Here is a 13,874-nt window from a genome sequence, read left to right as displayed (position 1 = left end):
CCCACCTCCAAAGTAAGGTCTCCTTCCTTCCTCCCCTTTCTAATCTTTTCCTCCCCCTGCATCTCCTCACCTACTCCCCTGTAGGCTCTTCTCTTTCTGAGACACAACTTCATGTTCCCTCCTCCTCACTGCTAGCCCTTGATTTGGCCTGGGCACATCACTCACTCCTCTCTATTTCCTGCTCCTCTCCCTCCCTTGTATGTACTCTTTCACATTGTAATAGAGTCCCACAAAAGAAGCATTCACCTGCAGACAGGGTTTCACCAAGTTCTGTCCATAATCCCCCCATTCACCTCTTCACCATCCCCTCCACCAGATTTCTATCTTTCCACCTGTCTCCTTGTACACATTTAGAAAGAAGTCTCTTACTGGACTTGATGCTGTCACTCTGTTGCTGTTGCTGTCTTTCCCTGCTTCATTTATTTACTCCTGCATTTTTGTTGTTTGAGGAATTCAAGAAACAAATAATCTCCTCAGTTCTGATTTTCTTTTCAAATTTTTCTTTATTATTGAACATTCATCCTTGGTTCTGTATGGTTAAGCTCAGGATGGTCACCCTAGCCCATATTCTGAGCCCCATTGCTCTTTGGAGCACATTCTTCCTTTTCCTCCTCTTTTTTCTAGTGGGTGCAGGATAGTTTTGCATTATTCAAATGTCCTTAGACATCCTTAGGTGCTTAGAGCAATCATAGAATCTCAAAGAGTTTAAAGGCTCTTTAGTCCAACCCACACATGAACATGAATCCCTGCTTCAGTGAACCAGACAAGTGGTCATCTAGCATTTCCTTGACAGCTCCTGGTAAAAAGAATTCTCTCATTTACTAAGGTGGCTCATGCAACTTACACCCATTGTCCTGGTTCTGTCTTCTGATGCCAACCATAGGAAGTCTACTTTCTCTTTCACATAATAGCCTTGCAGATGCTCATATAAAAGAGGAAGTCTGCCTCACACTAGTCAAACAGGAGGCTCAGACTTCCCAATTAAATCAATCTACCAAAGGTGTAAAATATTATCAACAGGTATGAACAATTCCCAGACAGTTCTATCAAATTAATTAACCAACTAACCAAAGTTATAGAACAGGTGCAAAAAAAAGTCCTTAATCCGTTTGAAAGGAGTGAAATGCTTTGAGCCCTTTGATAAATTGAGATTAGACTATGCAGGAAGTATACTGGGATTGGCTGAAGAAAAATCATCAAGTCCTAGGGGCATTAGATCAAACAGCAACCCAATTCAGAATCCAATATGCCAATAGCAGGCAAGTCTAATTGTGGAATAATTCCAGCCAAGTCTTGAAAGGAAGCCACCTGGGGAGAGGAAGGACACAGTATCTTCCCCTTCCCCTCCCTTGATTAGAAGAAAACCCTGAGAACATCAAAGCTCCGAAGATTTGGACATCCCCAGAACGGCAGCAGCTGATCACAGCTTCTCCATCAGAAGCAAAAAACAGATGGACACAGCAAGGAAAGATAGCTTCAAACCCTGCAAGTTTACCAACCTTCACAACTCAATAAAAAGCTGTGCATGAAGGGAAATTCTTGAGGAGTCCACAAAGAAAGAAAAATTATTTCCATCCAACCAGGAGCTGGGAGTTATCGCCTTGCCGTACGTATTCTCTAAACTTAAGCCCACTCACCCCCAGATTCTATACTTGTGAGAAAGTGTACTTATGACAGAATGCATCCTAGACTTGAGAAAGATGCTGTCCTGCAGTCCGTGTTATACCTCCTCAGGAAATATCTCTTTGTAAATGTAATTGATACCAGGAAGATATCAACTGGTTAGATGATATTGGAAAACACGCCAAATGGGGACTTGTAAGTGATATTAGAAGCCACAACCACTCAGAGTTATCCCTAGAACCTAAAGGGAAGAAGTACTAGCTACCCTCTGAGAATGCAACCTGCTGATCCAGCAGGAGTTAGGAAAGTGAGTTAAGGTGTAGGGTGTGTTCAGGGAAGACTAGTCAGGTGTGAGGGCTCCTTTCAACCCTTGGTGTCCACCTGTTCCACCTCACTCTCACCTGTGTCCAAGAAGCTGTAGCACGCACAGTGTCTGCATCCTGGTAAACTGTTTCTACAGATGGGCTAAACCAGGTAGATGGTAACTGAGGCATCTCAAACCCATTGGTGAGTTGGGGGCAGTCTACCCCATGAAGACTTCCTCTGCTGAAAAGAGCAGATGGAAACAACTTATTCCAACAGCCATGAAAGCAGCTGAAATAGGTGCTGTGGAGTGCTTAGAGGTTGGTTAGACATCAAAGATGCCAAGGTCATCCACTGCATCTTGAGCCATCACCAGTTGTCTTGACTCTGTCCTGACACTGGACGGTGATGACTCTGGAGAAGAGAGTGAGGCTGATGATGTCATGCAACTCTGCCTCACTTAAATCCAATTTACACACAAATCAAAAGACATCACCCATACCATTTTACCATTTTTACCTATGTCAAAGTTCTGTGGTGACAGGCAAGTGATGAAGCAGCAGGTGTGGCTATACTGGGAGCTTTGGTCACAACCCTGCACACAGTTGGCCCAGGCCATAGGGTTGTCTTCTCACTGGAAGCAGCAGTGTCATTCAGCAGCCCTCTGGGTATCTGAGCAGCCTTTTAAGGATCACACTGCTCACCTCCTGGTATAAGGAAGGGGCTAGAAAAGGTGTCCTAAAAATTGTCTGTTTTACCAAACCTTGGCCCGATTACCTTGGAAGAAGGGGATCCCACTCTGTAGTCAAAATACCAATAAATGTACAAAAACAGAGGAGAGGATTCTGGGAAAATGGCAGTTTGTCAGAAAACTTCAAGCTCTCAAGACTTTCCCCACAAAAAAAGATAAAATAGTGCTTCTGGATGAACATAGAGGGTGAAAATAAATAAGAGTATGGGCAGAACAGGGGTCCTCCTGGGACAATCTGAGAAGATCTGAAGAAAAATCCCAGGATGAGATTTCGTCTCAGTGAAAAGTAGACACCTCTGGGCCAGGGACCACTTAAACAAAAAACAGCAAGCCCTGGGGTTAGCTGGGTTTGGAGGCTGCCTCAGCCCAGCCACTTTTACACCCAGGAGTGTGAGGGGAGTTGGGTATCTGAGCTGGGGAAGATGTAGGGAACCTCTGCTGACAAGGAATGCCAGACCCAGCTGTTCTGCGGAGACTTGGTAGGGGTGAGAAGGAGCCAGCGCATCCCCGGTGAGTGCAGGAGTGCAGAAGCAGTGGGGCAGGATGTCGCTGGCTGTGGGCACTTCCAGGAGGCTGGAGGTCTTGGTTTGAGTTCAAGGTCAGAGGGGAGAATTGAAGAGGATCAGAGGCCAAAGGCCCCATCCCCCATACCCCAGGACTAGAGATGTTTATAAAAACTAAACTATTACCAAAAAAAATGCACAGGCAAAGGAGAAAGAATCCAACCATAGAGAGTTGTTATAGGAATAGAGAAGATCAGGAATCATCTTCAGAGGAGGATAATGAAGCAAAGAAATCCTCTTCTACCCCCAAAGAGCAATGTCAAATGGTCATCTGCCCAAAAAGAATTAATTAAAGAACTTAAAAAAGACTTTAAAAACCAAATGAGAGAGATTGAGGAAAAACTAAAATGAAAAATAAGAATAATCCAAGAAAAACAAGATTATGAAAAGAAAGTCAACCAATTAGAAAGGAGATCCAGAATCTTAAGGAAGAAAATGACTCCTTGAAAATCAGAATTGGGCAAGGGGAAGCCAGAGAAGTTATAAGAGATTGAGAAATAAGAAAACAAAATATAAAGAATAAAAAAATAGAAGAGAATGTGAAACTTCTCATAAGAAAAACAACTGGTCTGAAGAACAGATTAAGAAGGGAAAACGTAAGAATAATGGGACTACCTGAAAGCTATGATCAAAAAAAAAAAAGAATCTTGATACAATAATACAAGAAATAATTAAACAAAATTGTCCTGAAGCATTACAACAACAGGGGAAAGTAGAAATAGAAAAAATCCCCATCACCACCTTCAGGTGTTTTTTTTGTTTGTTTGTTTCCACAAATACTATGAGGAAAACTCACAGGAATATTATAGTCAAATTCCGAACCCTCAGCTCAAGGACAAAATATTATGAGCAACAAGAGAAAAAAACAATTTATATATGGCAGTACCACAATTAGACTCACACAAGACCTAGCAGTGGCAGCCCTAAAAGACCACAAGTCTTGGAACACTATATCAAAGAGCAAAGGAACTGGGCTTTTGGCCAAAAATATCATACCCAGTAAAGCTAAGCATAATTCTGAATGAAAAAAAGACAAATGGACATTTAATGAACTGTCAGACTTTCAGGACTTTGTTTAAAAAAAAACCTGAACTCAGTAGAAGATTGACATAAAAGAGAAATATAAGGTATAACCAATGACCAATTAAAAGGGACTCAATAAGGGTAGACTGTTTACCTTTTATGTATATAAAATGTAAAACCTATGTCTAAGATTGTTATTAGTAATTAAGTAACTTATAAGAAAGATTGGGGTAGACCTGAGTATGATATGACTTTAAATAATAAAACCATTCAAGAACAGCTAAAAGAGTAGTTATCTTATACAAATGAGGTGCAAGAGGCAGACCCAATACAGATGAATTAGATGGGGGAGTGGGGCTGTTAGCTCTGGAAACCTACTTTCATCAGGAATGGGTTCAAGAGGGAAAGATACATATACATCTAGAAGACTGTTTAAGTTTTCTACATTTAGAAAGAAATAAAACTCTAAAGGGATAGGGAGGGGGGAGAGAATAAAGGAGGGATCTTTAGAGGGAAGAGTAAAGGAATAAGTCAAAAGGAGGATATAGAAGGGTGTTTAGATTTAGGGGAATGGGAGGATAAGGGAGGGATTTCTGGAGTGGGGATAGGTTAAATAATGGGAGGGCAAGATAGCAGGTAGAAGCAAAGTAGAGGAGTTAGGAGAAATAGGAAAAAAGAGACAGGAAGAAATATAAAAACAAAGATTAGGAGTAGAATCTCTTAGGGAAAGTATATGTTTATATACGTATGTATGTTCATATGTGTATATGTGTATGTATATATCAATATCTACATATAAATAGATCCATGCTTAATTGTAGCCTCAAGGCAGGGAGATAGAGAGGAGGAAGGGGGAAAAAAGAACAAAGTTAAAAGTGTGCAGAAGAGAACAAAAGCAAACCTACAAGGAGGCAAAGAAAAGATGGACAGATTTCAACATAGAGTGCAGTATTTAATATGTAGGCTTTCTTGAAATGAAAATTTATTGCTATATATTCTGAATCCTCTCCTCTGTTCTGCTGTGCACAGGACATGTTTTTTCTTTTCTTATTTTATATTTAAATTTATAATATGTTTCTTTTTCTTATTATTTAAGTTTTAGTATTTGTCTAGAACAAAAACAAACAAAAAAAAAACTTGTGTGACCCTGGGGGGAAAAAATGGAGAAGTTTTGAATGTTGTGGATAAATTCACTTACCTTGGTTGTGTATTTTCTAGGGATGTACATATTGATAATGAGGTTGATGAATGCATCGCCAGAGCTAGCTCAGTGTTTGGGAGTCTCTGAAGGGAAGTGTGGGAAAGAAGAGGTATTAGACCGACTTCCAGACTGAAGGTCTACAGAGCTGTTGTGCTGACCTCCTTGTTGCATGTCTGTGAAACCTGGAGAGTAATACCAGCACCACGCCAGGAAACTATATCGCTTCCATTTGAATTATCTTGGGAAGATTCTGAAGATCACCTGGCAGGATAAGATACCAGACACCAATGTCCTTTTTCAAACCAAACTGCCAAGCATTCAAACTCTACTGCAGAGAGCGCATCTAAGACGGGCTGGTCATGTTGTTCAAATGCCAAACGTAGGCATGCCAAAAAGACTATTTTGTGAAGAACTCACACAGGGGAAGGACTCATGTGGTGGTCAGAGGATGCAATACAAGGACACTCCCAAGCTCTCTCTTAAGAACTTTGGAATTGATTGTGTAACATGGGAGACACTAGCACAGGACCATTCAGCATGGCGTGCCCTCATCGGAGAAGGTGTTATGCTCTATGAGCAAAGCAGAACTGAAGTAGTTCAAAAGAAACGTGAGATGGGAAATTTGGAGAATCCACCCCAAATGTTCACATGGACTATTTGTGCCCAACCTGTGGTAGAATATTCCAAGCTTGTATTGGTCTGATCAACCACAGTCGGATACACTGTAACTTGACTCTAGCACAGCGATGTCACTTTGGGGCTCTTTGAGAATGAAGGACAACAAGCAACCAGCCAGCCGGTAAAGTGAGCTCAGAACCTATACACTTGGAAAAAGCTATGCTACCCTACCTGTGTCTTATCCTCCCCAAAAGAAGTTTCTTTTGATTAATCTTTACAAGGCATGAATGTGAGATCATCTAGTGTTCCAGTTGCCCTTTTCCATATATTTTTCACTATCCTTCCAATAATGGAGGGACGAGGGCGCAGTTATCACTGTGCCCACAGGCACAAGTCCTACGTATTATTAATCTTAATGCAGCCCAAGATTGCATTAACTTTTTTTATTTCAAACTTTAATACAAAATAAGAAAAGAAAAAAGAAACAAATACTAAAACAAATACAAAGTAACAAAAGAAAAAAATTTGCCACGTGCACAGTAGAACATAAGAGAGGATTCAAAATATGAAGCAATAAATTTCCATTTCAAGAAAACCTATACAATAAATACTACACATTGTGTTCAGAACTGTCCATCTTTACTTCCTTGTAGGTTTTATTTTGTTCTCTGCTATGTACTTTTTACTTTTTTCTTTTTCCACCTTCCTCCCTCCTCCAAGAAGGATACAATTAAGCAGATATAGATAGTTACACATACACACACACACATATATACACATATACATACATATGTATATATTATACATTCATATACACACAAACATGTATGCATACATGTACATATACATACATACACTTACACAAACATATACATAATATCTATAATCATATATATATGCATTCATATGCATCTATATAAAACTGTACTACACTTGTTTGTCCTCTTTCTCTGAAGGTGGATAACATCTTTCTTCATAAGTCCAAGTCTTTTCATATTTTTCTAGATCCATCAACTCATCATTTCCTATACCACAGCAATATTTCAACCTTATACTGTCTAGTTATTTTAAGTAGTCTAAAATAATAGATTAATATGACTGACATATAGTATAATTTCCCTATTTTTCTCTTTTGATTAAATCTATTTGAGCTTTAACTTTGTCTGAGATCATGATTACTACCCCTGCTTTTTTTTCCCTAATAAATTCTACTCCTGATCTTTATTTTATGCTTGTGTGTATCGTATTTCCTATCCCTCCTGATTCCTGTTTTACTTTTACACACTACTTTGCCCCCTCCTATTACTTAACCTACTCCCCCCAAGGATCCCTCTCTTGTTCTCTCCTCACCCTTTCCCTTTGCCCTCTTGTTTCTGTCTGAATTTAGAAGACTTTATAGCCTTCCAAATATATATCTGTTGTTCCCTCTTTATCCCATTCCCATTAATCTAGACACCTTTCTACACCCCCTTATCCTATTCCTTCACCCTCTTATTTCTTTATAAATTTAGAAGACTTTTATTCCCTTCTGAATGTATATATTGTTCTCTCTTTAACCCAGATCTGTTGTGAGTAGGGTTTCTCTAAAAAATCCCTTCCTTATCTTCTCCCCCATTTCTATCCCTTCAGTCTTTTATTTCTTTGTGAATTTAGATTTCTATACCATTCTAGATATATATGTATTGTTCCCTCTCTAACTCATTCCTGATGAGAGTAGGGTTCCAGAACTACCAGCCCTCCTCCCCCATCTAATTCCTCTGTGTCAGTTCTGCCTCTCAAACTTCATTTACATAAGATAATTACTTTTTACCTTTTCCTAGACAGTACTACTTTTTAGAATCATATCATACTCAACTCTACCCCAATTTTTCTTTCAAACTACCCAATTACTAATTACAATCTTAGACATACAATTTTCATTTCCTTGTATGAAAAATAAACAGTCTGTTCTTATTGAGACCCTTGTAATTAGTTTTTGATGTTTACCTTATATTTCTCTTGGATCTTGTATATTAAATTTTCTATTGAGTTAAGGTCTTTTTGCAAAAAAATCCTGAAAGTCTGGCAATTCATTGAATGTCCATTTTTTTTTTTTCCACTCAGGATTATGCTTAACTTTGTTGGGTGTGAAATTTTTGGCTGCAACCCCAATTCTTCTCCTCTTTGATATATAGTGTTCCAAGACATGCAATCTTTTAGTGTAGCCACTGCTAGGTCCTATGTGATTCTAATTGTGACTCCACCACATTTGAATTGTTTTTTTCTTGTTTCTCATATTTTCTGCTTGAGCTAAGGGTTTTGGAATTTGACTATGATATTCCTGTAGGTTTTCCTTATAGGATCTCTTTCAGATGGTGATCAGTGTATTTTTTTCTGTTTCTACTTTCCCCTTTCATTCTAATGCTTCAAGACAATTTTCTTTAATTATTTCTTGCATTATTGTATTAAGATTCTCTTTTTGGTTTTGGGGTTTTTGTTTTTGGTTTTGGTTTTTTTGGTGAGGTAGTCAGGGTTAAGTGACTTGCCCAGGGTCACACAGCTAGTGAGTGTCAAGTGTTTGGTCTGAGGCCAGATTTGAACTCAGGTCCTCCTGACTTCAGGCCTGGTGCTCTATCCACTGCACCACCTAGCTGCCCCAAGATTCTTTTTTTCGTCATAACTTTCAGGTAGTCTGAATATTGTTATGCTTTCTCTTCTTGACCTGTTCTCTAGATCAGTTGTTTTTCTTATGAGATGTTTCACATTCTCCTCTATTTTTTCATTCTTTACATTTTGTTTTATTATTTCTTGATCTCTTATAACTTCACTGGCTTCCCCCTGCCGAATTCTAAATTTCAAGGAGTCATTTTCTTCCTTAAAATTCTGATCTCCTCTTCCAATTGATTAACTTTCTTTTCATAATCTTCTTGTTTTTCTTGGATTGTTCTTATTTTTTTATTTTTCCTCAGTCTCTCTCATTTGATTTTTAAAGTATTTTTTAAGTTCTTCTATAAATTCTTTTTGGGCAGGTGACCATTTGACATTACTCTTTGTGGTAGGAGGGGCTTTTTTTTTTTGCTTCAGTATCCTCCTCTGAACATGAACCCCAGTCTTCTCTATTCCCATAATAACTTTCTATGGTTTGGTTCTTTCTCCTTTTCTCTTCGCCTTTCTCCTGCTCTTTTTAAAAATTCATTTATAGCAACTTGTTGCAATCACCTCTAGTCCTGGGGCATGGAGGATGGTGGCTTTGGCCTCAGGTCCTCCTTCAGTTCTCCCTCTGCCCTGGAACCAAAATCAAGAACAACACCCTCCTATAAGTGCCCACAGTAAGCAGCATCCCCACCCCACTGCTTCTGCACTCACCTGGCATGTGGTGGTTCCTCCTTGCCCAGGGCTGAATCTCAGCAGCACAACTGAGCCTGGTGTTCCTTCAGCAGAGGTTCCCTCAATCTTCCCTTGCTCGGACACCTGACTCCCTACACTGTCCAAGAGGTGAAAATTTCTGTGGCGGTGGCTGTGGTCAAGGCTACCTCCCAACCCAGCTAGCCCCAGGGTTCACTGCTTGCTGTTTCAGTGGAACTAGCCTAGAGGTATTTACACTTCACAGATTTTCTTCTGATCTTCTCCAGTTGTCCCAGGAACACTATTGTTCTACTGCAACCCTTGTTTATTTTTACCACTGTACATTAGCCCTGAAGCATTATTTTGTCTTTTTTGTGGGGAAAATCTGAAGAGCTTGGAATTTTCTAACTTATTCTGCCATCTTCTCAGAATTCTCTCCATTAACTTTCTTGATTGACACATCACATTAATTGAATTCTCAGTACATAAAAAAATTAGATCTTTTTCAGATAAACTCTTATGTAGCTATACCAGTCACATCTTTTTCTTATCAAGTTAAATTTTTTATATTTGTTGGGAGACAGGTTTTGCACTGTCCAGAAGAAAGAACAGCACCAAATAGCTTGGTTCCTGGTAGACTTAAAAACAGCAAAGGAAGGAATGTGGGCCAGCAGAGGGTAGGACAATGACCTTGACCTCTTACCTTACTTTTGTTCTTGCTAACGCATCACAGGACACAAATATTCTTTGCAATGCCCCTAAAAGCTGTGAGTCTTCACTTAAAAAAGATATCCCTTCATCCAAAGGGAGCCTGCACTTCTAGTGGCATGCCAATCCCAAAGGATCTAGTAACAGAGCTGCCCTTCAAGTCTCCTGGCCTCTATACAACTCTTGTATTTTGCTTTTGTTTTCAGCAGTTACCAAAATGGGTTTTCAGAAAGGAAAGAGAAAAATGAGGAAGGAAGGAGGGAAGAATTTATTAAACACCTACTATGTTCCAGGCACTGTGCTAAGCACTTTTTAAACATTATATCATTTTTCTCACAACTACCCTAGGAGGTAGGTGCTATTGTTATGCCCACTTTGCATCTGAGGAAACTGAGACAGATAGAGATTTTTGCCTAGGGTTACATAGCTAGTAAGTGTCTGAAGCTAGATTTAAACTCAGATCTTCCTGCCTCCAGGCACAATACTCTATTGACTATGTCATTTGATTCTAAGGCATAGGACTTTCCTTGGGATTTAAAATGGGAGTTACAAGGAATTTTCTTGCCCTATGTCAGATATGTCAGATAGCAAAGCACATAGGTGGTTCAGTGGATAGAATGTGGGACCTGGAGTCAGGAAGACCTGAGTTCAAATCTGGCCTCAGACACTGGGCAAGTCATTTAACCTCTGTTTACCTTAATTCACTGGAGAAAGAAATGGCAAAGCACCCCAGGATCTTTGCCAAGAAAATCCACTATGGAGTCAGACATGAATGAACAACAACAAAATGTAAGATAGTTGTCCAGTACAATGAATGAATAGCAGATCCAAATAGTCATGAGACCAGACAATCTTGGCATGGCACACTACAACTGACTTTTGTCTGGCAGCCCTTATCTAGGTATGATGGCTCGTAATCCCAGCACCTCTTTGATAAAAGCAATGTCATCTTGCCCTGGTCAGAAAGAGGCTTTCTAATCACTGAACTTTAACAGATCAGATCGTAGAAGACCATCAGATATCTGTATAGAAATGAAACCCAGAAGCTAGCAGCAGAAAGGAGCAGTGGCTACAAAGACGAATAGAGCAATATCCCCATAAAGGCAATGGATCCAGGAGAGAGCAGAGACATCTCTTACCAAAGACAAAGCAGCCAGAGGAGAGCAGAGATGTGACACCCACTAGGTATATCAGCTAACAGCATGATGACCCTCTCCAGAGGACATATCTATTTCTGAAGCCCTAAGGGTATTAGGGAGCCCTTCAACATGTGTTCCTTGACCACACAGGATCATGACATGAGCTGTTAAATGAATGTTTCCTGGCTAAGCCAGTTGCCTCCATGTGTACCCTCCAGGCCTATTTCCTAGCCCTTCATATGTATTCCCTAGATACCATGTTCTGAGTGCGTGTGTGTGCATGTGTGTGTGTGTGTGTGTGTGTGTGTGTGTGTGTGTGTGCTTTCCTCCTTATTATAACTTGTGGAAGAGTATACTCAGTGTACCCAATGTGGTGTGCATACAAGGATAGGCAGGAATCTTTTCTTGGCACTTAATTTTTCATGTCATTGGATAAATTATCATTTTAAAATGAATCTGTCCATGGGATGGTTGGTAAAAGTAACCACTCCAGTGGAAGCTCATGAGCCTCCTTGTGTGGATACAGATACCCACCCACCCCTCCATCCCCAGGCCTGGAATCTGAGGTAGCTTTTGGTGGGGAAGACTTGTGTAAGAAGGGATTCCCCAGATGCTACGTGTTTTTTTCCTATTAAATTTCATTTTATTTTATTCATCCCAGTGTTCTAGCCTGTCGAGGTTTTTGGGTTGAATCTAATAAATTAAATACAAAATCTTACACCTGGGATCCAAAAGTATATTTCATAAATATAGAAGGGAGGCATGAATCCAGTGTGTCTAGAAAGAAAGGAGTGTGTCTAGAAAAGATCTGTGGGATTTGATGGACTATAAGTGCAGAATGCATTGGTAGGGTAATAGGTCAGGCAAAACCAGCTCTGAGAAAAGTGTCAAGTAGGGTGTTTGACTAAACCAGAACAGCTACCAGTCCATAAGGCAAGTTTTCTTAAGTGAGCTGAGGGAGAGCAGAAAGCTAATCCTGGAACAAAAGGTCAACCACTTTCTCTTGATTTTAGTACAAATACAGACCATGAAAGCTGTGCCTACTAACCTTAACTAAAAAGTCAATAATACACTAATCCAAGAATGTGTAAATGACAGGAGGAGTCATTAAATAATGCAAGCCAACAGAGTCACTGTATAGAAATCACTGAATTTAATGTGTCTGTCTGTGGTATAGAAGGAGCCATCTCATGAGTTCTTTTCAGGTGGGAATGAGTGACCAATATGAGGGATGGCATAAAGCCCTTGTATTTCTCTCCAGGGTCCCCCAAGCTCAGACTGAAATTCTTCTGCTCAGGACACCAAGAACATGATGCCTACGAACATGCTGTTGGGCACTGCCTTCTTCTTCCAGACAGGAATCAGGGTTCAGGGAAACTTCTTTCTAATTTATCTCTTCAGCTTCCTTTTCTTCACTGGCCAGAAGCTGAGGCCCATCGATCTGATTCTCACTCAGCTGGCTTTGGTCAACTCCTTGGTGCTTCTCTCTAAGGGCTTCCTTCAGGGATTGGCAGCTTGGGGTCTGAAGAATGTTCTAGATGACATGGGCTGTAAAATTGTCTTCTACCTTCACAGAGTAGCTCGTGAGCTCTCCCTCAGCACAATCTGCCTCTTGAGTGGTTTTCAGGCCATCATCATCAGTCCCCACCACCCCTGGTGGATAAAGCTGAAAGCCAAAGTCCAAAGATACATTATACCCTCTATTCTCCTCTACTGGATTTTCCACATGCTGCAAAATATTGTTATTCTTGAGAAACTCAGAGGGCCAAGGAGCACTGGAAACATCTCAGAAATAAAAGAGTATGAATACTGCTCTGTCAATACCACTACTGATAATAGTGCCTCATTGCATGCAGTTGTGTTCTCCCTCCCTGATGCTGTGTGTATGACCTTCGTTAGCTTTACCAGTGCCGACAAGGTTAATCTCCTGTACAAGCACCACAAGAGAGTTCAGCAGCTTTGCACTGACAGCTTTTCCTGGAGAGCCTTCCCTGAGGCCAGAGCCACCCAAATGATCCTACTGCTTATGAGCACCTTTATCATTTTTTACTTCCTCAATTCCTTCTTGATAGGATATATGCATGCCATGACACCTAAACCCTGGCTGGTGGACATCTCTGCCTTCTTGGCTTCCTGTTTTCCAATGGTTAGCCCTTTTGAGGTAATCAGCACAACAAATCCTGAGGTACTACAGGGCTATTCATGGTAGAAAAAGTCCACATGCTGAATGACTACAGTAATACTCAGTCCCTAATGTCTTCCCGGGCTCTTGTCAAGGAGGAAACATCACTGGAAGACATTAAGCTAGAAGTGTGAAAACAGATCCAGGAGTCATGTAGCTATTTGGACTAGCTCCAATTTCACAGAAAAGGGACAGCTGGGCATCCGTTAAAGGCACTGGTAATGGGGTCAGGGCTTGAATTCAAGTAGAAGGCACCTGTCACTACTCTCGCTAGAATCTCAGATCATTAGGTTGGTAAAGGCATAAGACCCTATCTAGTCTAATGCATACCAAAACAGGAATACCATTTGCAACAGCCATAACTAGTGGTCTTCCCTCTTTAAGCACCTTCATTTAAAGATCTTCCTTTCTCTCAAGGGGCACCCCTTACCATTCATTT

General features: G+C 40.3%; 1 protein-coding gene across 1 annotated transcript; it reads left to right on the top strand.

The window, feature by feature from the left end:
* The first annotated feature begins 12,562 nt into the window (after positions 1 to 12,562).
* On the top strand, positions 12,563 to 13,462 carry LOC114028053 (vomeronasal type-1 receptor 1-like). Its single transcript, XM_027842240.1, has one exon. The coding sequence runs from the start codon at positions 12,563 to 12,565 to the stop codon at positions 13,460 to 13,462; it is 900 nt and encodes a 299-aa protein (XP_027698041.1).
* Positions 13,463 to 13,874: the final 412 nt, after the last annotated feature.

The sequence above is a fragment of the Vombatus ursinus genome, unplaced genomic scaffold (assembly GCF_900497805.2).
Source record: "Vombatus ursinus unplaced genomic scaffold, bare-nosed wombat genome assembly UNPS02014868.1, whole genome shotgun sequence".
NCBI lineage: Eukaryota > Metazoa > Chordata > Mammalia > Diprotodontia > Vombatidae > Vombatus > Vombatus ursinus.
Note: the sequence above shows the minus strand (reverse complement) of the source record. Positions and strands in the feature narration are given on the sequence as shown.

Bases quoted from the DNA above. Each gene is read 5' to 3' on its own strand.
- LOC114028053 (XM_027842240.1), top strand. From the start codon at position 12,563: ATGATGCCTACGAACATGCTGTTGGGCACTGCCTTCTTCTTCCAGACA.